The 23047-nt window shown below is 42.3% G+C and overlaps 1 protein-coding gene across 3 annotated transcripts in view; it reads right to left on the reverse strand.

Annotated features, from left to right (window-relative positions):
• The window catches only part of ppp2r5cb (protein phosphatase 2, regulatory subunit B', gamma b), a 45110-nt gene extending 22063 nt beyond the window's left edge, over nt 1-23047 (reverse strand). The window contains exons 1-3 of one of the 3 annotated variants that reach the window (XM_049590496.1): nt 22961-23047; nt 22351-22410; nt 14071-14233 (exon numbers count right to left, since the gene is read on the reverse strand). In XM_049590496.1, coding sequence (XP_049446453.1) covers nt 14071-14233; nt 22351-22410; nt 22961-22987 — 250 coding nt within the window. In that variant the 5' untranslated portion in view covers nt 22988-23047. Of the gene's footprint in view, nt 1-2213; nt 2436-14070; nt 14237-22350; nt 22411-22960 lie in introns of those variants that run through there. The other 2 variants (XM_049590495.1, XM_049590497.1) reach the window with 2 other exon arrangements.

Genomic DNA, 23047 nt, shown 5'->3' on the forward strand with positions numbered 1-23047 from the left:
AACAGCTGGCAATTTGCTTCACCCTTGAGCTTTGGCTACCACATCCGTGGAGAACCCTAATGGGGATCTGTTTTATGTTTCGACACAGTGTTTATGTAAGGCACAGCTGAGTATATTCTTTTGTTCTGTGCTCCTTTCCAGCGAGCTGTAATTTTAATCTGTGAAGCCGTTGCCACTGAGCAATACAAGTTTTCTGGGGGGAAACTTGCAGTCACTTCTCTGTGTCCGTTACTGGACTCTTTCCCTGTTCCCTCTCGAGCATATGCACAACTTATAAAGAGTGTTCAGCCGTTTTTTGACAGAGAACAGGAAAAGATTCACACCACACTGCAAACAAATCTCTGTATATTTGTCAAAATATAAAATCAAACAACAAAAATGAATGCAAATGTGTTCAACCCTTTAACTACAGCCCTTTTTACACTGCCTTTAAGCCGGCTGCAGAGGAAGTAACAAAGCCAAATCGACGTCTGTGTAAAAAGTGAGAGAATGCAGGACAAGACGAGTGTGATGTTTTCACAGTGTGTTATATGTGCGACCCACCACAAGAAGATTTAAATGGCAGCTAACAGCGGTTAGCAGCTAAACCAAAGACGGAGAACAGAACCCAAAATGTCCCCAAACTGGGGAGTCAGTGAGGTCTGGGAGCGTCTTACCCTACGACCAGAGGATGAGATCAACCGCCATATATTAGGGATGGTAAATGATTGTTACTGCCATGTTATGCAGGTGTTAATGTTCAGAAAGCAATACATCACACCAGAGGCCAAAGCTGTTTTACATGTCACGCCTCTTTTGCTTCTGGAACACCAGCATGCGATGTAAAATCACACCCTGGGGCACCATTATGCCGCCGTTGTTTGGTTCTGTATAAAAAAGCAGAGGTGGCATAATGAAGGATCTTTGTCACGACACTAATGCAGGACCTGTGTGTGAAAAGGGATTATGACAACCACAAATCATCACCTTGCTCGCCATGCGTTGGTAAGTTTATTAAGTTAAATGTAAATCATTATCATCATCTAACAGGTGATTTTGGGTTAAATTCAGCAGCACCTGTAAGGTCGGCTGGCGGTGCCCGTTACTAATGAGCTGAAACGTGGGGCGGCCGACGAGCGCCTCATCTCATCAACCCCTGAGTGCCAAAAGGTCTACCAGCTCCTGTTACACAACAGCACTAGGGTTTCTGAACAGGCCTAAAATATTAAGAGACACGCTGTGCACCTGCAGACTTCACACACAGGCCTCTCTGCATGGACGGGCAACTAACCTTTACTCATCTAAAGGCTCCAGCGTGCACACAGGAAACCAGTCATGGGGACAAATTGCTGCCAAGTACATCTCAAATCCCACAATGTCTATCGGTGAATATTTAATGAAGTGATGAATAAAACTGCCAACACTGGCAAATATCTTTATTCTGTGTCAGTGCAGTGTCGGGCCGATCGATGCAACTCATGTGGCTACAATTATTTCCATGCTTTTAGAAATCATGAGGCCATTTAACACCCACATGAGTCACCAATAGCACATGTGTGTATCAATAGGCTGCATGTTAAATGTACACAGCCACATCTGCAACAAGAAAATTATTCATGAACAAACCTTTGCCTTGAATTTACTACACTAAAACGCTCATTCAGAGGTTTTCTCAGCACTGATCTAGAGTCAGTTTCTGTCTCCACACTTGCTGCAGGTCCCAGCCTCACACTGTAACCCAGAAGCCTGCTGGACATTCAGCAACAACACACAGACAATTTCAACTTACACAAGTGCCTAGCTGACACCAGACACTCACAAACAATACAAAACCAACAATCACACTGACAACAAGCTTTGACCTCACTTCCTATGACATCAGCAGACTTGATGGGGGGATGGGAGACTCAAAACTAGCACTCCTTCTCACTCTCTCGCCCTCCCTCTCTGTCTGAAGCTAAGCTATGCAATGTCTTGGCAAAACCCTTCCTCGTTGACATACAAACACAATCCCCTGCTTCCTCTTCCAAAAGCACTCATGCTGCCAACACTAAGAGGATAAATGCTCTCAGCCTCTTGCAGAAACTTTCAGAAAAGTCACCTGACACAAATATTTCCTTCCACAAAACCTAAATTAGCAGCTGCAGTTGCTAAATAGCAACAACATTCTTGCCCATCTCCCCTTGACACACACAAACACAGAGCAGCACAGGAGGCAAATCTCCTCTTCTCACCTCTAAAATGCATGAGGGCCATAGGCTGGAAAGGCCCATTGGTGCTCGGTGCATCCAGAACCATCCCACTGGTAGTTCTAGTGCATGCCAACATCAGTGAGCTGAGGCAGGAGACAGGGGAGAAGAGGGCAGCCCGGGCTAAGGCGAGGAGCCAGCCTCCATTTTAGCACGAACACTCGGAGCAGAAAATGAAGCTCCCCTGCTGCTGGAGGGAACCAGCTAGTTAGTGATGTCATCCCCCACTGCAGCTGCCCGGTTGGCTGGCCGCAATCACATGGGCTGGCTGTCAGAATAAATAAACATGAGGGAAAGGATTGGCTGGTGGGCTGAGGGGGAAGGGGTGGGACTGTGGCTGTGATTGGAGCGAGAGCAGCTACATCTGTCAAGAGTTTCAAAGCACAAACTACAGATCTGCCATCAGTTTAGCTCGCTTTGTTACTGAAATGTAAGAATAAAGCCAGAAAAAACACATTCCTAACCTACATGTAGGCCGTCTGTGAGAGCAAGGAGGGGTTAGGTGACACTTCTCTTTTCTCATTCACAGCCTTACACCAAACACAAACCCCAACACCACAAGAGACATAAAAAAAAAATAATAATGCTCAAGTCCTAAAAGTTCAATACCCTGAAAATAACACATGAAACCACAAGCGTTCAGCAAGCATGCCACAGTGCAAGTTTCAACATGATTTTTTCTGTATAAAACTAGCTACAAGCTACAACATCACCTAGAAGCTGAGGTTTGTACAGAACACAGGGATGGCTTCACACTATGTGTCAGAATAAAGCCCTTCTTATGTGTGTGTGTGAATTTTTGCATGGCAGATGGCTCTCCAGGAGCACAGCCTGAGCCCAGGTGTATGTGGCAGAGAAACAGGAAGGCAGGAAGTCTCAATGTGATCAACACAGGATGTGCATATGCAGAGAGCAGCACTCTGTCTGTCGCCGCAGCTCTGGGGATAGAAACCTGCACTATAAGGCTGAACAGGAAAAGGCCAAATCTAGCGTGACGGTTGCACGCACTGAAATCATCCCTGGTGTAATTAAACACGCAAATGTACAGTCACTTGTACAAATCAGAAATGCTCTCTAAAATCCTGTAACCATTCCACCGCTGCAGCTGGGAAGGTGAGTCACAGTGTGCGACTAACCATTGCAATATCATGCCATATACTATCACCAGTCTCCATATGCACTGTGTGTGTCATCATGCTGTGAGGATCGTGAGCTTACAGCGCGCGCGCACACACACACACACACACACACAAACACAAACAATGATTTCAACTTACAGCTTTAGCATACCCAATTAAGCACTGTGCAAAACAACACAAATGCAATGCAGGGGTGGAAACATGTAGTCCAAAATGTATAATTTGCTCATGTTTGCTGCACTATCACATATTTAAAGGGGCACTCCATGACAAAAAAGCAAGTGAGAAGCTAATCAGGGGGGAAAGTAATTAATTTCCTGTGCAATCTGACTTTTCACACGCCTCAAGGACGCCTGTAACGAGACCCCAATCCCATTTCAAATTTTTACCCCAACCCCTCATTTTTGAATGTCCCTTTGCCCCGTGGAACAAAGTTCCCAGGAGTAGTGGTTGAAATTTACCACTATGAAATGGGGCGGCACTTCAAGTCATCAATGGCGTTTACATAAGCAAATTCGACTATGGCAATAACTGTATTATCACAATTACATTTGCCATTTATCTGATGGAGATAGATAAGGAAGGACGCTTGCAATTCATTCACAATTCAAGTTTCATGCTATCGATCAATAGAGCTAGCCTGGAAATCCAGACCCAAATCTAGAAAGATTTAGGGTCTGGCTATGAGTAATGCAAATGGCCCAACTCGAGGGGCGGCACCCAGCATGCATTTGTAAATATCACTGCACGCAATTGGATAAGACTACGACCAATCAGAACAATACACGGGGTGACGTATCCAGAGCTTAGCTACCAGCAGCGCTAACTGGTAGATTAGACTCTTGCCGTATCCGCTCAGCAAAACAGCAAAAACGTCCTTCTTGCAAAGGAAAGACTCGAGCACCATCTTCTGTTCCTCTTTTAGAGAAAAAGCCAAGTCTGACTCGTTCATTGTAGCGGCCAAAGCCGTTTCAAACAGCTGGTGTTCATCCGTAGCCATCTTGCAATGTTTACTGACTGATTCCAGACTTCGTTGTTGCAGCACTGTCGTCATCTGTTTAGCTCGCCTCTGGCCCGCCTATATCAGATACACCGATGAGATTGGTGCAGCTCGGCTCCAACAGCACGGGTAATGAGCATCATTCCTGATTGCCAGAGTGACTCGCTGAGCAAATTCAAATTAACGATTATTTTCATTGTCGACTAATCTGTCGATTATTTCTTCGATTGGTTGACTAATCATTTTATCGAAAAATGTGTTAAAATATAGGGCTGACCCTAAAACTTCGAAGCTTCGTTCGATGGCACAGGATTCGATTGTGGAGAAAAAAAAAAAATCGAAGCTTCTGCGCTTTTTTCCCGTTTTTTGGGGGGAGGCCTTAAACGCAACACTAACCCCGTCAACGAGCCACGAGCGCACTCAGAGCCGCTCTGAGTTGCACATCTGTTCGATTGTGCTGCAGTGTGCGCCAAGGGTTTTAATTTAAGGTGCTCACAGACTCGGGCGCACTATCTGAGGGGACTCTGCGAGGAATGTCCGCAGTCATTCGGGCTTCCATAGTTGAGCGCACTTCCGCGTTGTAGTTTCCTGTAAAAATCCGCGCAGTCGTAAAATCTGAGCTTTGCGCACACAGGGCTTGCGGACGTCCACTTTTAAATGAAAAATGTCGGTCTGTCTCTCCCAGACCCCAGAATTATGTTATCTAATGTCTTGTATTATGCCATCTAATGTCTTGTTTCGTACTCACGCCAAAGGGTGTTAGTTCACCGTCATGGGAGAGTGTGTAAAGCTGCCAATATTTGAACATAAGAAGTTGCAGTAAGAGTATTTTGGGTACTTTTATAGTACTTGTCTATGAAAAATGACTCAAACCGAGTAGTCGACTACTAAAATAGTCACCGATTAGTCATCCATTAGTCGACTAAATGGGAAAAAAAACAACAAAAAACACACTTTACTTTTAACTACAGTAAATTACCAGCACAGAGCTTTTATTCTGAAGTGCTGTTTCCTGCTGTAGAGTGAGTGACTAATGGACAGCTACTTCGCAGAGACAGCAAACTAGCTGAACAACAATGCCAAATGTAAGTATGAGGCTGAATGTATTGAATTGTGGGACCTAGAACTAATGACTAAGGTAGAGCTGGGAACCACTGGTGTAGGCTAATGTTAGCAATCGATACTCCTGCCCTAATAGCCTGTACTCATGTCAGAGGAGCAGTAACAAGTGCAGCAACTTTGCTACTGGGCTTTTGGGCATCATATGCAATCAAACGGGGGGATGCAACATGGTAACATGTCAAAACGCAGGAAAGTCGTGCACAAATCAGCAATAACAATGTAATTTTAACTAGCTAGCTAGTTAGCTAACATATGGAGACATAACCACACTGTGAGCATACCTGTTTTGTTATGATTGCTATAAAGAAAAGGAGCATAACATGTGGAAAACTACTGTAAATTATTAACATGCATGATTAGTTTTTCATCATTTGCTAAATTTGTGTCGGTAAGTCAAGTTCTGCTCTGTTGCATACAGAGTCTAATTCATATCCATCTTTCTACATGCCAAAAAATAAGCCACAATATCATTATTTATTGCTAATTATGTTCATTTTGTGCAGCTGATGTTGCTGGAAACGTTGGTCTAGATAAAAATACACTTTCATTTAGTACAGTTGAGGGACTCTTCCAGAGCTACAGAATCAAAGCAGTGCGTTTTTAGGTCATGAACCCACTATATCTACAGCTGCTCTATGTAATGAGTGTGCACAAATGCACAACAAAGTGTCACGCAGCTCCTCCCTGCGGGTCTGTACTTCTGCTTTGGACGTGCAGAAGGTGCTGGTTCAAGTCAGGAAGTCACATTTGGCTGAGAGACCTTATGTGTATGTTGTGTTTCCGTCTGCTAGTATAGTTTAGTCTCCTGCTGAGTGGTGTCGTTTTAATGGTATGGTATGTTTGACGACTGAATGCAGAGGACGAGTCATCTCAAATATTATTATGGCTGCAGCTTGTGCGACTGGATGATCCTGAATTGAGCTCTCACGTGTATTGGTGCTGCTCTGTTAATTAAGGATCATCAGATAGAGGGGTAACATGAGCTGTTGTATGGGATGGCTAGAGTTTGCAAGGAAAGATTTTACGCTCGCTAGTAATTGATTTCTCAGTTCTTCACTGTAAATAAGCTCTCCCAGGTTTCTGGTTAGACTGATGTAGAAGAGCTTGAACTTTCTTAAACTGGGCTAAACTGTAAAAATGGGAACAAACACATTCCCAGCATAATGATTTGGTCACCAAACTCAATTTAGCAGTACAGACAGAGCTCCAGCATCAAGTCTGGCTGGTCCTAATCTATACAATAGTGGGCATTTCAGCAGCAGGCTCTAGTCTGAGTGTATAAAGGGCTCATTCTGTTCCTTAGTCATGGGGCAACCTCCCATCAGAAGATCTGTTGTTCTGACCAAGACGACGCTAAACGCACCCACTTGTTACAAACACTCTCCAAATGTTCCCCTGGCACATACATTCATCAGGCTCGCGCTTTTATTTCTGGTGGTGGCGAGAGAGTGAACTTGTGAGGCATCATGAGTCTGGTCCTGGATGGGACGGAGAGCGTGCTCGTTGTGTTTCTATATCCATCACTGATAGCAGCAGGTCGGCCTGAAATACACAGTTCATTTACAGATCTGCTGATGTTCAATGTCATGGTTCGCTGTAAAAAACGCTTCAGGCTCAAATCTATTTGGAGAAACAGACCTATCAACACAGCTGAGGCTCTATTAACAGTAGCTTGACTTAATTTCCCCCCTAAGCAGCTTCCAATGATAGAAACGCAGCTCCGTCAGTATCCAAATCAATGCTCATTTATCTGCTCACTCTCACTCCTATAGAAAGTGATCTATACAAATTATAGGGCCTCTGTGTGCACATGTGTCGGCTCAGTTTGACTCACATAAAGGTGTGTCTTTAACTCATGATGCAGGTCTTGAGTCGATGATGTTTAAAAGCAGCAGGTTGATCTACGGCTAAAGTCCCTCATTATTTTGCTGCAGGTTTTTCCATCACACAGCACGGCAGGTAATAGCAGTTTACCTGTCGGAGGTGAGCTGTTTGCTGTTGTCTGCAGCTCTTCATCTAACATCTCACTGTGGCTGTTTCTGCTTGTTCCCTTCCTCCCTGCAGTATTGGTAGACTTGTTTCGATTGAAGAATAGCAGATAACAAAGCTATGCCAGTTTGCTGAAAAACACATTTCACTTCCTATAAATTCTTGAGAATAAAAGTCCATCATACAGACATAGACGTGGGAGAGAAACTAAACTTGTACCACAAAGATTCAGTCAGAAGCTTCAATGATACTGAGAGATAAACATTTTTATAAACGTCAGATGAGAGTTGAGTCTCGCATCAGGAGTTGGCTACAGTCAGCAAGACGTCACCGCTACCCACTTGGAGGTGGTCGAGCGTGCCTTTAGCCCGAATCTGGAGATGGTCCGCCTCAGGTGCAGCTCGGCCCAAATCAGATCAGCCAGCGCAAATCAGAGGGGCCGTAAGTGCCAAAAGAAAAGCCCATTAAGCCCCTTTCCCACTGGACAAAAAGCCCACCAAGCTTTTGTATTTAATGGGAAAGGCCACAATCGGCATTCACTCCCAGTATAAATGACTGTGTAGTTGTCATGGGTATTCAACGTTTCCAGCTCCGATCTGCTTCAACTGGCAGTGATGGAAATACAACACCTGAGTGGATGCGCTAATTTTATTCCCTTTGCTAACCAATGCAACGACACACTGCCACAATATACTGTACACCAGAAGTGATGCACCAGAAAAAACAAACAGCATACTCCTCTGCTGTAGAGCCGTGACAGGTTTTCCCGCATTTAAAAACATTCATACACACGTTGAGCCTAGTTCACATTACACGATTTTCACCGCGGTTTTGAGGTCGCAGAGGATCTTGAGAGCCACCTTGGGTCGGAGGTGAGTCGGCAGATAGTCTGCCACAAGGAGTCCTCATGTGTGAACAAGCCTACGAGCAAGTCGCCCCCTCGTCTGTGACTGGGACTGGATATCTGGCGTGCTATAAAACTGGAGACACAACTGACAAAGTGAATCAGCCAATGAGAAGCGGGATACATCCCACGTCAGCACGCAGGAGGACGGAAGAAATGTGAGGAGGACGAGCCGCAGGGCTGCCAGGTCCGCTTATTAGCCGCGACTTTGGGCTTGTTTCCATAGCCCTGGTTACTTGTTTCTCTCCCAAGATCTGGCAACACTGACAAGCCGGCAAACAACAACAACAATGGCGGCGTCCACAGGATCACGGGGAGTGTGTTGTGTTTGGACCCAGGCCCTGGAGGCAGATCTGATTCAACACTGGAAAGAATAGCCATGCCTTTACAATGTGACGTCACCGCGTTATCTGAGGCTCTGTCGGTGAGGGCTCGGTGGAGAAATCTTGACAGAAACACACGTCACCAGGTATGAACACTCAAAAGATTACGATAGTCTCCGCAACGCAAAATCAGGGTGAAAATCGTGTAATGTGAACTAGGCTTTAGTTTCAGTTGACAAAGGTATTAGAGTTGTCACGTTCATTGTGGCTGCTCTGTATTACTCTCACAATGAGACTTAAAATACAGAGGGAGAAACAGCTCAGATTCTTGGCTGCAATATACTGATATTATTTAGGGACACAGGTAATCACAAATGCTGTACATGCTAAGTGGGAACACCTGTAGCTGTAAGCTAAATATACACTCAATTCAAACACTACCACTGAAACACTTCATCATAATTCAAGAAGTTACTTATGTTGGTTGTAATTAATGGTGAGTGGTTTTCTGTCTCTATGTGTGTTTCTGTTTCTAACTATACATCAATTACAGTTTACACATACCATAATAAAGTCAACATTATGCCATAACTTGTTATCATAGGATGCTATAAAGTCAGACTGGATGACTCTCTAACGTGCTCTACTTTCCTCTGCAGGTCAACCACATAATGTGTTAGCAGTGGAGACACTTTTCTATTAATTATTACTTCAACATTAGCATTTCTTTACTGACTCAAGGCTGTTTCCTAAAATAGCTTGTATGAGAGAGAGTATTGTATGAGAGCAGAGTAATGCCGAACCATTGCAAGGTAGTTAAGGCCTATCAGCCTGATCACAGCTCCTGCGTTGTGTTTTTTGTGGGGAGGTTTTAACGTCAGATGTTTGACCAGGGAAGTCTCTCTCACGAGGAGGTATGGGAGTCTCTTCCTGTACCACCTGCAGGAGTGGCAGAGGAAACCCTTCCCTGACACCAGCCTTGCTCTTTGGCATCCTGCATTAAGTGCCTGTCCAAAATGCAGGAAAAAAGTATTACAAACACCTGCTTCCAGTGCCACTTTGAACTTTTCTACCCTGCCAGGCACACTAAAACTTGAAGTTTGAGTCCTAACCTGGCTGTTAGCAACACACAAGACAGCACGCAAAGAACTTTACGAAGACGGGATTAACGTTTGACTCTACCTAACGTAAAAACCTCAAGCATGTATGAGACACACAGGCAAACACTACAGTACACTCAGTCTGAAGCACACCTTATTTTAGACACTGTTTGAGCAGTAAATGATGTTACACGTGGATTGTTTCCTTTACTATCCCTTCAAATTTAAACCCACTGTGAAACTATATTTTCATCTCTCTCTCTTCCCTAAGTGGAGAACACGTCTGGAATACATCAATAGCTGAGGACAGTTGTATATTTCGGTGGAACACAGGAAATGTGTCATATTTCTCATCATGCTATTACAAGCCAGAGACTCATCTTCCTGCAGAATGAAGAAGACTAGATATACAGTATAATGTACCAGTACAACGGTTAGATATTTATTCTGGTATACACAAAGGAAAGACTATATCAAGCAGTGGAAAAATGGTTAAATGTTAACACAGACAATATGCCTCTATCTGCAAAAACTAAACCGCAATATAAACACTACGATTCATTGATAAGAATCAGTGGTTTTGTTTCTCCTGAAGCATTGCTAAAATATCAGTACATGGTCACATGAAATCATGGCAACTGTAATGTTTGCTCCAGTTCAGCAACATTATACCAACTCAAAGATTTGATACTCTAGCCAGCAGATGGCGACAAACCCTACTAGACAGATGCTTCATGCAGGACAGCGTCTGCTCTGAAAGAGGACACATACAGAGGCAACAACTGTTGTTCTGTGCTTCTTGGCAAGTATGTTCGCGCTCAAAACGAAACCACTATGAAATAAACTGGCCTATAGAGCGTTCATGACCAGTTTACAAAGCCGTACGCAGAAAGATCTTTTATCCGAAACACATTTCTCAACTTCTGTTCTTATAAAACAAGCTTATCATGAAAAGTCTTAAACAGGAAACATTTAACTGCTGTTCCACTGAACGCTGGGACGGTTAAATTGTACTCTAGAGACACAACAAGCACACTGAGGTTTGAGGTGAGTTCATGGGAAAGGCCTGCTGGTCAGGGTTTTCAGTCTCGGCCCCGTGGCTCCGCAGGACAGGCTCTCAGACATGTGTTTCCATCAGGAGGTGGTGAACATGCCTGGAATGAAAACAGGCCAAGCGAGGAGCCTGTTTGGACAGGACTAAGTGATAACATCTACCGGGCCACTGTGGGATAATATTTTGCAGAGTTTATCAAAGCTCCCATTGGGGTGTGAGAAGCGAGCAGCCTTTATCATAAATTAAGTTATGCTTAATGCTTTCTTGACATAGCACAAGGGTAATGGCTAACCTAGATTAAGATACAGAGATATTTTAATGGTAGAACAAACTTCTTTGTGTCCATTAATTCTAATCTCACACAAAGGACTGAAGGGTGAACAAATGGCGCACAATAACACAAACATGATGTCGCCTTTTGTCACAGATCGAAACTCCACGTTGTCCTCTCAGCCAAATCTTTCAAAGAGAGAAATAACATGTGTAAATTCTCTCTGAAGAGGAATGCAGTCTTTGCTCCACTGTGTTTTAGCAAGGTGCTCACTGCAAGGGCACTCTTTTTCTGAAAAACAAATAAAATCATATCAAGGCCTTTATTTTACTGAGTAACACCGAATTCTGTGTCAACAACAGGTTGTTGTTAGGTTTTAACTCCCCCCCCCCCCCCCCCCAACCCCCGTTTTAAAATAAAAAATCCCGTGCACAATAAAAATCAAAGTCCAAATGAAAAAGTGAAAAAGGAGCATGCCAAACCAAAAGGTGCCGACATAACCATAACTCTAAAGCCATTCAAAGAAGAAGAGTTAGAAGATGTTGGCTGATGCTACCTGGAGCAGTGACCACCATTTTGCATTTTGATACCTCTGTTCCTCAACTTTTTTCCCCAAACTTTTTTGCAGGTCTGCGAACGCAGTGCAGGCCAAACTTCATGAATCATTTTTTTCCTCAGCAGCAGTTTGTTGAGTTTGATTCACGGGATGGATAATTGATCAGTCGTTCTGATCACGGCTGATTCGAGACACCTTTTAAAAAAATTTAGGACAGATTTTTGGACAAATTATGTTTTACTTATCTAAGCACTGCAGCTAAGCATTGCATGCAAGTAGTATATATATGTGGTGTTATGTAGAAATAAAGGTTATTAGAGTGAGTTAAGTCAATCTACATTTTGTCAACAGGTAAGTGCAAGTATTAGAAATGTGGACTTTTACATAGAAAGGCTTCACTCATTTTCACAATAAGAAATTAAAAAATGGATTAATGAAAACAGTTAAAATGTTTGTAATAAAGACCTCACAAATTCAAATATAATATAAGGCCTTATTGTTGTAAGACATTTTAACACTTTATTTAGGGACCTGTAGACATGCTGAGCTGCTGCAGAATGCAAACCTTTAGCCCCAGCTCTACGAACAATTACGTTTCACGTTCACTGCCTCACACAGTCTGCTGCTCCGTCTGTCCACGCAGTACGCTCTGCACTCTGAGAGTGGTGCAATGAATAACTGAACGGTACATATATTTCAATAATGCATAGTCCAATTCCAAAAATAGATAATCAATACGTGGCAGCAGATGTAATCATGGCAGGCCGCCACAAATAAAGGAAAGTGTAGGAAACCCTGCATTTATGTTATAAACCTGTAAAAAGTTCCGTTAGTGAGGTTAGACCCGGCACCACTATGCTCACGTCCACCACTGCACAAAATGCTGCCTCATTTCTGACGCCTCATAAAGGAGATAACGACACACACTCTGATGCCTCAAGCCAAAATCTGTTTTCCCTGCCCGCAAGTCAACACTGAAAACTGAGTTTCTGAACATCTTCCTCCTGAGCGGGGTTTTACAAAAGCCTTTTTTAAGTGGTCTAAAACGCAGACTGCCTGTGGACCAAAGCCCAAATCATACAGACAAAGCTGTTTTCAAATACACCCATGTAGTTCCCACATTCATGTCATTGTTTCCAATTCAGATACAGTGACGATGTTAGACTGCACACAACATGCAGTGTCCAAGTCTTTCTGGACAGACTCGTTGCCACGTATGAAACAGTGAGTTAAAGTCAGCACAATTCAGGTCACAACAGCCCCGTAGACTTGTCACTGTCAAATTAACTCAAAAATATAGCTATATATATATCTGTCTCTGATAGGAGATGGTTAATTCTGTCTGTCCCATCTGTTACACTGCCAAGCAAAACCCGCAAAATCCAAACTTCCCAACTACATTGTTCACTTATTAAGCTGTGTAGTGTAACTGACTTGCTTTCAATCTTATTTCCACTTTCATCTGCAACATAGGTTTCTTTAAAAATGTTAAAGCATGTGAACTTGTTGACCTGTAATACATTTATAGCTGTTTGTTTTCAGCACACCGCCAGGTTATATAATTATTGTGCTGGGAGATGGCAGAGGACAACACTGTTGTGTGTATCCATGCATGCATTCACAGACACATGCATAGATAGTGCGCCTGGAGGCCTATCGGCGGTGCCCACTCCTTAGTTTCCATCTGGTTTAGTACCGGCACTGAGTTTAGAAATTAAAGTACACGTCAATATACATCTGCCGAATTCTCTTCTCCAACGGAGGAGGAACAGAGGACTAGCAGGACGCCTGGCAGACACTGCCGGTCACTGGCATCATCGAGAAACACAAGGACCATGGAATTAAAGCTTTATCTCTGGATTACCACTAAATATAGACGCTTGGGCTAAATCCAGCGCAAAGTCCATGCCATGTACGTCCTCTGTTTGTTTCCACGTATTGCATAATGTCATGCTCAGCTTGGTTTTACAATGAGCGGTGATGCAGCAGGGGATCTTCATAGATGTGTCGGCGTGGAGGGAAAATAACCGTGTGTGTGCTTGTAAGCATGCACGTCTGCGAGGCCTGCATTTATCTGTGTCAAGATTACAGGGATTTCTTACCCCAGTTGCTTAAAGGAAAATTCTGCTCTATGTATGGCTTCTGGGTGATTTCCTGAGTCTTGAATGAAAAACATTTTAAATTCATTATTTTGGCCAAAACAAAAAAGGAAAATAGTCCCCAATTCCACAACAAATTACAAAACCCTCCAGCCTGGAAACAGGAGCTCGAGTAAAAGTGCTTGTGTATGTATGTTCATGCTACAACTCCAAAACCCAGAGCACTGGGTGGGTAGGAAATCATGTCATTAGATGGCAGCATTCAGTGATCATATCAGTAAATACCTTTAAAAGCAGGCAGCTTCTGCAGCTCCCTGTTGTTGCTCAAGCTGAAACGAGAGGAGCTCTGCCTCTTGTCCTTTTTGACAGGTGTCTGCGAACCTGGCTGCTTCCCCTTCAGCAGCTGAGTGGTGGGAGGAGCACTGTTGCTGGCCTTCCTGTTCGAGCTCTGCTGAAACAAGAGGAAAAAAAACCCAAACACATCAGTGACACGAGGTAGTGCAAGAACATGTGGTGCACGGGGTGTGAAACAGAGTGCAAGCACCTCTTGAGGAATCTGATAAAAGTGTGTGACTGCCATACACTAGACGGGACATTTTAATTATATACAGTGTGTCACCTGTTTCCTTAACAAGACCGCGACTTGCGTTGTGTAACCAAGGTCATAAACCACACTTTACCAAATGTACAGACACTATATATATAACAGTACATTTATCTGGGGACGCTGCAAGTTCACATGGACAAAACAAACCGTCATGGCTTCTTTATCCACGCACCAACCCACCCAGCTGTGTCTCAGGGGACTTATAAAAAAACAAGGGTTAGTAGGGCAGGATATAATCCCGGTGTGGGATCAAGTGAACGTGCCAAGTTTCTCACAGCCGGTCCCACCTGCCCGCCGCGATCCATTCATCAACACACACCTGATGGCGCACAGCTTACTTCGCCACATGCAGCTGTGGAACCGTGTCAGTCGGAGTCTCGGGGGAATCATTAAAGTCAGTTAAGACCCTGATAGAGTTGGTCACAGTCTGCGGCGCTGTAAGACGGGAGCTTAAGAGCTGGGCCACTCACAAGCTGTCTGGTAGGGTGAGAAATAAAGCTGAGCCGGCCACTACAAGGAACTAGATTACATATTCATGTAGTGCAAAGACACAAATTAACTCTTAGATTCTTGAGCCAAAGACGTATCTGTCATCTAGGATTTGTTAATGTAATACTTTGAATGTACCTTCTCACTTTCTATGCGTTATAAACATTTCCTGCGGTCTCAAACCCTGTAATGTATACAGTATAATGTCGACTTTTTGTTGCAATAAAATAAAAATCGACTACACTGTTGGTGCGTCTTACATTACGATAGGTGCTCCCAAAATTTTGCTGGTCAGTGCTACCTTGTAAAAAAGTTAATTTCAAGCCCTGAGAAGGTTGATAGTGGAGGGATATCTTTCTAAATTCGCAGCTAATTAACAAAGCAGAACAAAACATGATTCGGGGAATCCATGCAAGATAAAGGTAGGTGGTTTTATTTTGGCATCGTTGGGCAAAAATCCCATCATAACATTTGAGCATATTGTAATTTAAGAGCACCGAGAGGAAACTAGACTCTTTCACATCTACTTGGATCTGTTTTTAGGCTGTGATGGAACACTGTGGCCAATCACAAGTCACTTCAGAGCGGGCGTTCCTATTGGCTGCTCTACAAATGCAGATGCGTGTACCATTTAGTGTAAGTCTGACACAACAGCAGAGAGCCCTGCAAAGAAAGTTGCTACTTCAACACTGGCAACAACTGCCTACACTGCAGAGCAACCCAAAGAAAAAAAAATAATCTCACAATAAACAAAATAAAACACGTCAATATTGGCGACGCGTTTCAGAGATGGAGAGAAAATGTTGCTAACAGTTTAGCCTTTTGCTACAGGAGTGAAAGGCTCACAGCTGCAGCTTCAAGTTCATGTTAATGTAGCTAACGTTAGCTAGAGCCTAAAATCACCGTGTGGCCACCACCTCTCCCCACTGCTACACACCAGCTTGCTGGGAGGAGAGCCGGCAGCAGCTCCAGGGATGCAGCTGCAGCAATCTGAACTCAGCCAGCGCTAACCCCCAGCTCCTGGGGACCAGACAGCCCCGACTGCCTGTCTGATCAGGAACTGTCTGTTGCTACTGTCACACACGTCAGACCTGGCGCTGCTGTGACACCCAGCACTGGGGGGGTTTGCACTGGCCAAATTCAAGCCACTACAGCCACCAAGTGAGAGTCCATTTCCCGAGCTGCTGTGCGTTCTCCTCCCAGGGAAGCAGTCCACAGCGGCACGGAGCGAGTCAGAGAGACCGTCGGCTGGATTATCTTGTCCTTGTCTCATCTGTGGTCTGATTAACAAATAGAGAGAGCAGGGCAACGAGGGGCCTGAGCAGAAAGTGCTACAGGCAACTCTACAGTGACATAAGATTACATAAATGTAGGTATGGGAAGCGCTGGGTTACTTGATCAACTGATGGGAGGGGCTTGAGACAGAGAGGGGAGCACTGCAGGAGGAGTTCTGCCGTCAAGAATTCTGCCTACCCGAGCTTTTAAGTGGCCTTTAAATCAAATATACAGTCTTGTTGTAAATGGGTTTTAAAATGGGGAGCTATAACTTCTTAAAGCCTTGCAGTGTGCACCAGACTGTGTATTACAGCAGCCACTAAAACACGAACAGGTGGTCAACAGCCCTCACAATATGAATATTAAATGTCCTGTAAAGAGGAGGACTACATTTGGCTGCACCGACAGATGTCAGCTGTCAGAGCAGCCCTGAAACGGGTACACCAAGGATTTTACCTTCCAGTGAGAAGGAAAAGCCTCCGGTTCTTTGAAGAATGAAGGTTGAAATCTTTCCATGATGGTTCAGTGATGTTTATATATGTTGACTGAAGAGGTCATGTAAGACGTTTGACTTAAATCTGTTGCTTGTAAAGTCATTAAAATTATGCATTTTATCTTGAAAAAATCATGAGAACAGTGCTTGAAACCACACAGTGCGCCTGGTCCTATTGGATGCCTTCATGCTACTGTACAAACACAGATCATGACCATGCAGCGTAACACTGTGACACTGTAATGATGCACACCAGATGCCTCTGCTATTACAGGAGTCAGGACCACCATAATGTTTAACAGTTTGTGACGTCGGCTGGATTTGGCTTTTCCAGATGTGATGCAATCCAGATGTAAGCAAAAAAAGTCAAGGGCTACTGCGACCATGTCATCCTGGCAGGTTATATAGATCAGTGCATTAATTTTTGATACAAGTTTATGACGGAGGTGTCGATTAATTTCTGAGGCACCAATCATTTTGTTGATTAAAAACGAGTCTCCTCGTCAGATTGAACACTGTTTATTTGTGTGGCCAACGCTCTTAAGCCCAGTTCAGACCAAAGATTTGCAAAGAGACAAATTGAAACAGGCAACTACTTGCAATGCTCTGTTCTGCAATGTTTGAGAAACCTGCCAGTTCATACCACTGCAACTTTTCTCTGCACCGTTCTTAAACGGTTTCGGACTTTTTAGACTCCTTAGAGCTACACTGAATACCTCACGTTAAGCTGAGTCTCACATAAAAATAACACCAATAGGATCACACTCTGTGAAACATGCTGCGATCTGAACTTAATGACTTGCTCAGTTATCAGCTTTATAATTCTGATTATCTTAATATAAAGTCATCAAAGTCATTTTCTCTGTCCCCTGGATGACTGCATGCATTTACAACACTGCTCCCACCATTTTAACTGCATATCGCAAATTACTGTTCACTGTAATTAGCAGCAGTATCAGAAAGGATCTGGAGAGTTTATAACTTTAGGAGTCACACTGATGGTAGTTTTGCACCACTGGCTTCTCAACCAAGCATCAAATACCTAAACATCAGGATTGTATCTGCAATAAAGCATCATGAGTAGACACATTTCACCATGATCTGAACCTTAAATTATTCATACACACATTGTAAACAAATCTTGATGGCTGTTATATATCATAAAGATGGGAAAAGCTGAGATTTAAGTGTCAAGAACCCCAGTTACTTGCTATACAACAAAACCTTAACTTGTCTGGTGCCACTTAAAAAAACGCTCATAGAGGCCTAAATCAGGCGAGATTTTCTTCTTCTACACCACAGGAGTTTTCTGTCCTCCATGTGAGAGCTTGCCTTACTATATGACGCATGATCCACCTCCCTGCTTGTTTCATACGAGCAAACAGGGCCCAGCACTTTACAACAGAAGTGAGTCCACTCAACCATGTCTCAAAATAACCGACGTTGTATGAAAACCACACTCACTGTTTCAATGAAAATACACATCGCAAGCTCTGTAAATAGGTGTGTCGCAATGATTAATAAATTAGCTGTCAGCTACTTTGATAATCAATAACTTGGTTTAAGTAATTTCTTAAGGGAAAAAATCAAATTCTTTTGATTCCAGATACTTGAATCTGAATATTTTCTTGTTTCTTTTCTTGTCTATGACAGTAAACTGAATATTAGAGCCAACCGAATTATCTGCTGGCCAATTTAATCGACCGATTATAGCCAGATGTTAACACTTGTTAGGGGTGTAACAGTACACAAAAATCTCGGTTCGGTACGTACCTCGGTACACAAGTCACAGTTCGTTTTTTTTCGGTACAGTAATGAAAAAAATAGACAACTATTAAATATCTTTTACTTATTGGTAACCTTATTAAAACATACCACCACACCAGTTAATTCTTTTTACACAATTTTTGAATGAAACAAATATATATAAAATCCTGCTTTTTCACATTGTTTGAATGAAAATAGAAATATAAAAGTGAAAAATAAAATCCTGCTGTTTTTTTAACACATTTTTTGAATGAAAAATATAAATATACATTTCTGCTTTAACAGTTTTACTCAATTCAAATAAAAAGTATAGTGCAGCTGGTCAGCTTTAAAGCCTGCTCAGATTCAGTTTTACTAGGAACTTACTTAGCTTTCCCACTTTGTTAAAGTGCAGTAAACAAAACATGCTTATATCTAAAGTGCAGCTTAAACAATTTTACTCAACTCCAATGGCGTTGGTTATTTCTTTAGCACGATGGTCAGGGAAACACTCTTTCTTTTTAAAGGACGACGATTTCGTAGTTTGCACCAGATTGCTTTTTCTAGTCGTGCCGGTTAACGTTCAAACTCGGGTGGTGTCGCTTTAGATGCGTTAGCATGTTAGATGTGTTTCCAAGTACATACCCGACCGCTGTTCTGCAGTGTCGGCACACTGCTTTTGTCTTGTCAACTTGTTTATTTCCATCTTCGTATTCTACCATGAAACCAAAGTGTTCCCAAACAGAGGACTTAAGGTTTGCGGGTGGGTCTTCAGGTTCGTCAGGCTCACTTGCCATGTTGTCAAAATGCGAGAATGCGCTGCACAAAGTGAAGGCGGAGATTTACGGTTGGACTCAGCCCGTCACTCAATTATGTCCGTCGGGGAACTAGATATTTTAAATGGTTCGGCTCGCAAAAACGGAATTAAAATAAACAAAATAAAATTAAATAATATCCTGCGCCCAATAATTCGGTACAGGGTCGTGCCGAACCGAAAGTCGCGTACCGAACGGTTCGACACAAATACATGTACCGTTACGGCCCTACCAGTTATATTTTCATCACTAATAAAATGCAGGGAATATGGTGTTTTACTTAGAAATGATGTCCTTGTGTTACTTTTTGCACTATACCTCTGTTAGATTGGCAATAATAAGAACAACTCTGGTCCTGTGAACACACATGTGAATGTCTTAATTCATATAGACTTTGCATGATTATTTTTATTTTATTTCCCAGATGTTTACTGCCTTTTTGCACATCATATTTTTGATTTATTTTGTGTTCAAATTGTTCATATGCTGCTTGTTCCACACAATTTCTGATAATAAAAGTATTTGAAAATAGTAAAATGTTCTTCCTTCAATTTATATCTTTTTAACGAATGTCTGAACTATATTCAAGCCATCAAAAGCAGGTATTTCGGGGTTTTTTAAATTGAAAAACGTAAAAATTTAATCGGCCGATATATCGGTTATCGGATTTTTTTATTCCATAATATCGGAATCGGCATTGGCCCCCACAAAAAACCATATCGGTTGGGCCCTACTGACTATCAATGGGTTGTAGACAGACCGAACAACTAATCAATTAATCAAGAAAACAGATGACAGATTAATCAACAATAATAATAATAATAATAATAATAACGATAATAATCTTTGATTGCAGCTGTAATAAACAGTGGGGGCTATTGAGGTGCACTGCATTTTTTTTGCACAGGTATTTCAGATATAACACAGGTATATCCTATTTATAACCTGAGATTCATGTGTGATCAGAATCAGAAACACTTTACTGATCCCTGGGGGGAATTATGTTACATTACAGTCGCTCTGATGAGAATATTAGAGGTAAAAATAGGTATGAAGTATGAAATATGTGAAAATAAAATAGATGCATTAAGCTACAATGGTAACACTAGTATGTATATCTAAAAATATAATATATGCATAATGTGCATATATTATATTTTTAGATATATGCATAATATGCAGAGAATGTAAAATGTGCAACAAATCTGAAAATATGCCTTATGCTATGTTACAAAGTATAAAACTAGTATGTAAGGTTTAGAAATATAAAAATACCTGTATAACGCCACAATGTACAACACAATATATACATCAGTAGGAATAAGAATACTAAGTATAAACAATATGTGCAACATATGTTAAATATACATTCAAGAGAGTGGTGTTGTTGGTGAGAACAAATAAGAATACTGAAGAATACTGCACCGTTGAATAACTGCACAGAGTGCTGCAGCTGAATTATTGCACCAATTATTGTTCACTTAAGAGTGTTACAAATATTTATTAGGCCGTTAAGTCCCTGTTGCAGTTGAAATATCATACATAAATTATGTAATCATAACTGCTGACAGGTAAATTAAGTCCAAGTGCCAGTCTGTTGACTCAATGTGTCTGACAGTCTTATGGAGGAGCTGTAAAGTTGGAAGGCCACAGGCAGGAATGACCTCCTGTGGTCCTCCTGCTGAGGCGCTCTGTGGGACACCTCAGGCAGATGAGTCTATCAGTGATTAATAACTGTATCTAAAACTATTCTGTCAGATGATAAAATATATTGTGATTTAATACTTAATCATCAAGACCTTCCTCCATGCTCAGGACAGTTTACCGATCTGAGGGCAGGATCGTATCCCATCCGAGCATCATTATGCACAGACGTTCCCACACATCGCTGCAGAGGACAGCAATGGACCCTGATACATAGAGCTCACACACAATGGACCCATAAATCAGGCTGCTCCCTATAAACACTGTGGTGTTCACACTGACAGCTCCCTCGTATGGGACACACACGTTGACAACCTCTGGTGTACGCTACAGCAGAGGACGTGCTTTCTGAGAAGGCTTCGACTTTATGGTGTCAGCAGTAAACACATGTTTTTATTTTACCACACGATTTTAGAGAGTGTGATCCAGTATGGAGTTCAGGTATGGAATGGAGACCTGTCAGCACAGTTGAAGACTAAATTCAACCATCTGATGCCATTGCAAGCCTACTTTTTCAGCCTCTATATGAGGAATCTGTGCTCAGGGAGGCACAGAAGACACTAAACAACCCAACACACATACTGAACCCTGTCTGGTGCGGGTTTATGTGTGTATTCAGTATGACGCAGGACTAAAAGGCACGGAGAGGCAGCTAATAACTCTAGAACAGTCTGCCTGAGGGTCTTAGGGGCTCTATATCTGTTCAAACTTTTAACTGTAAGCTTGAGACACACCTTTTTACCACTGCTTTCTCCTGAAACTTATTTCTAAGTGATGGTTGTTTTATCTTGTCTTAGGCTGTAGTTTTAACTGACTTTTACTTTATCTTTACCTTTTCAAGTGCTCCCCCTCCTCTGTAGACACATTGAAATCGAGGCTGAAGACCCACGTGTTTTCTAAGGCCTTTGATTATCCTTAAGGTTTCTGTTTAATCTGTTATATTTCATTTTCAGATCTTACTATTCTGTGCTTTATTTTCTTCTTTACACATTCATTTGTGCATGTTTTGGGTTTGTTAAGCTGTTTCTCTTACATTTTGTTGTCACCATGTTATTTTACTTATTTTATTGTACTGTAGTACTTAAGTCGAGTCAGTGTTTTTAAAAGCGCTTTATAATTGTTATATTTTTGTTTTGCTTATTTGCTATCATTATTTTCTTATATGATTTTATCACATTTTTTCGTTTATTACATATGCTTTGCTCGTCTTTTATGTTCAGCACTTTGAGTTGCATTATAAGCATGAATTGTGCTATATCAATAACGTTATCATTATTTTTTCTCTTACCATAATGCAGAGGTTGAGCTTGTTGAATCATTATATCACTGATACTGCACTCAGTTTTTAAACAGTAACATTGCTGTGGCATTTAAACTTGTGTAGAAATTGCAAAAGACACTACTAAGTCCTGGATGTTGCCCCAGGGTTCACATACCTCATGCTCTGAATTCTCCTGTCCTCCACTCTTGCCCACTTTGCCTGACTTAGGGGACTCCTGCAGGAAAAAAAATATGTTTTAAGCACTTAAATCAACTTGACATTAGCAGGTTGACAACATCAGTGAGCAGCCTCAGTGAATGCCGCCATGCAAAAACTCGCATCTAAATATAGCAACCCTGCCCACCCAGTCTCACACTACTGTTTGAATACACTGGCAAGTCTGCTGCTAGCTAGCTAACGGTACTACAGAGTCAACCGCATTCACACGACCCCGGCTTTCTGCTTTGTTAACACACACAAAGAGTTTATTTAACACCTACAAACACACACACATCGTAACAAGCGTGTGTATTGACAACATATAGTCTCATGCCTGAATAACGGCTCCATATTGAAATAAAGCAGCGCAAGTGCTAACATGTTGGCAGAATACCGTTAGCGGCTAGCTGGTGATGACTGCAGGTTTGCTAGCGACGGGACACTGCGCTGATTGCTATTTTAAACCTCTCGTTATAACGGCGGGTTTATCAATAAATACACCGGAAATCGGCTCCTGCAAAGTTTATTTCCGGTCGTTATAACCTGTCAGTTATTCCCAAACTCACCTTGTCCTTTTTCGTTTTATTCGGCATTGTACAACCGTAGCCGCCCTTGCTCCCCTTTCGGATACTCCACAACCAAAACCTTGACAA

The sequence above is a fragment of the Epinephelus fuscoguttatus genome, linkage group LG11, assembly GCF_011397635.1.
Source record: "Epinephelus fuscoguttatus linkage group LG11, E.fuscoguttatus.final_Chr_v1".
Classification (NCBI taxonomy): domain Eukaryota; kingdom Metazoa; phylum Chordata; class Actinopteri; order Perciformes; family Serranidae; genus Epinephelus; species Epinephelus fuscoguttatus.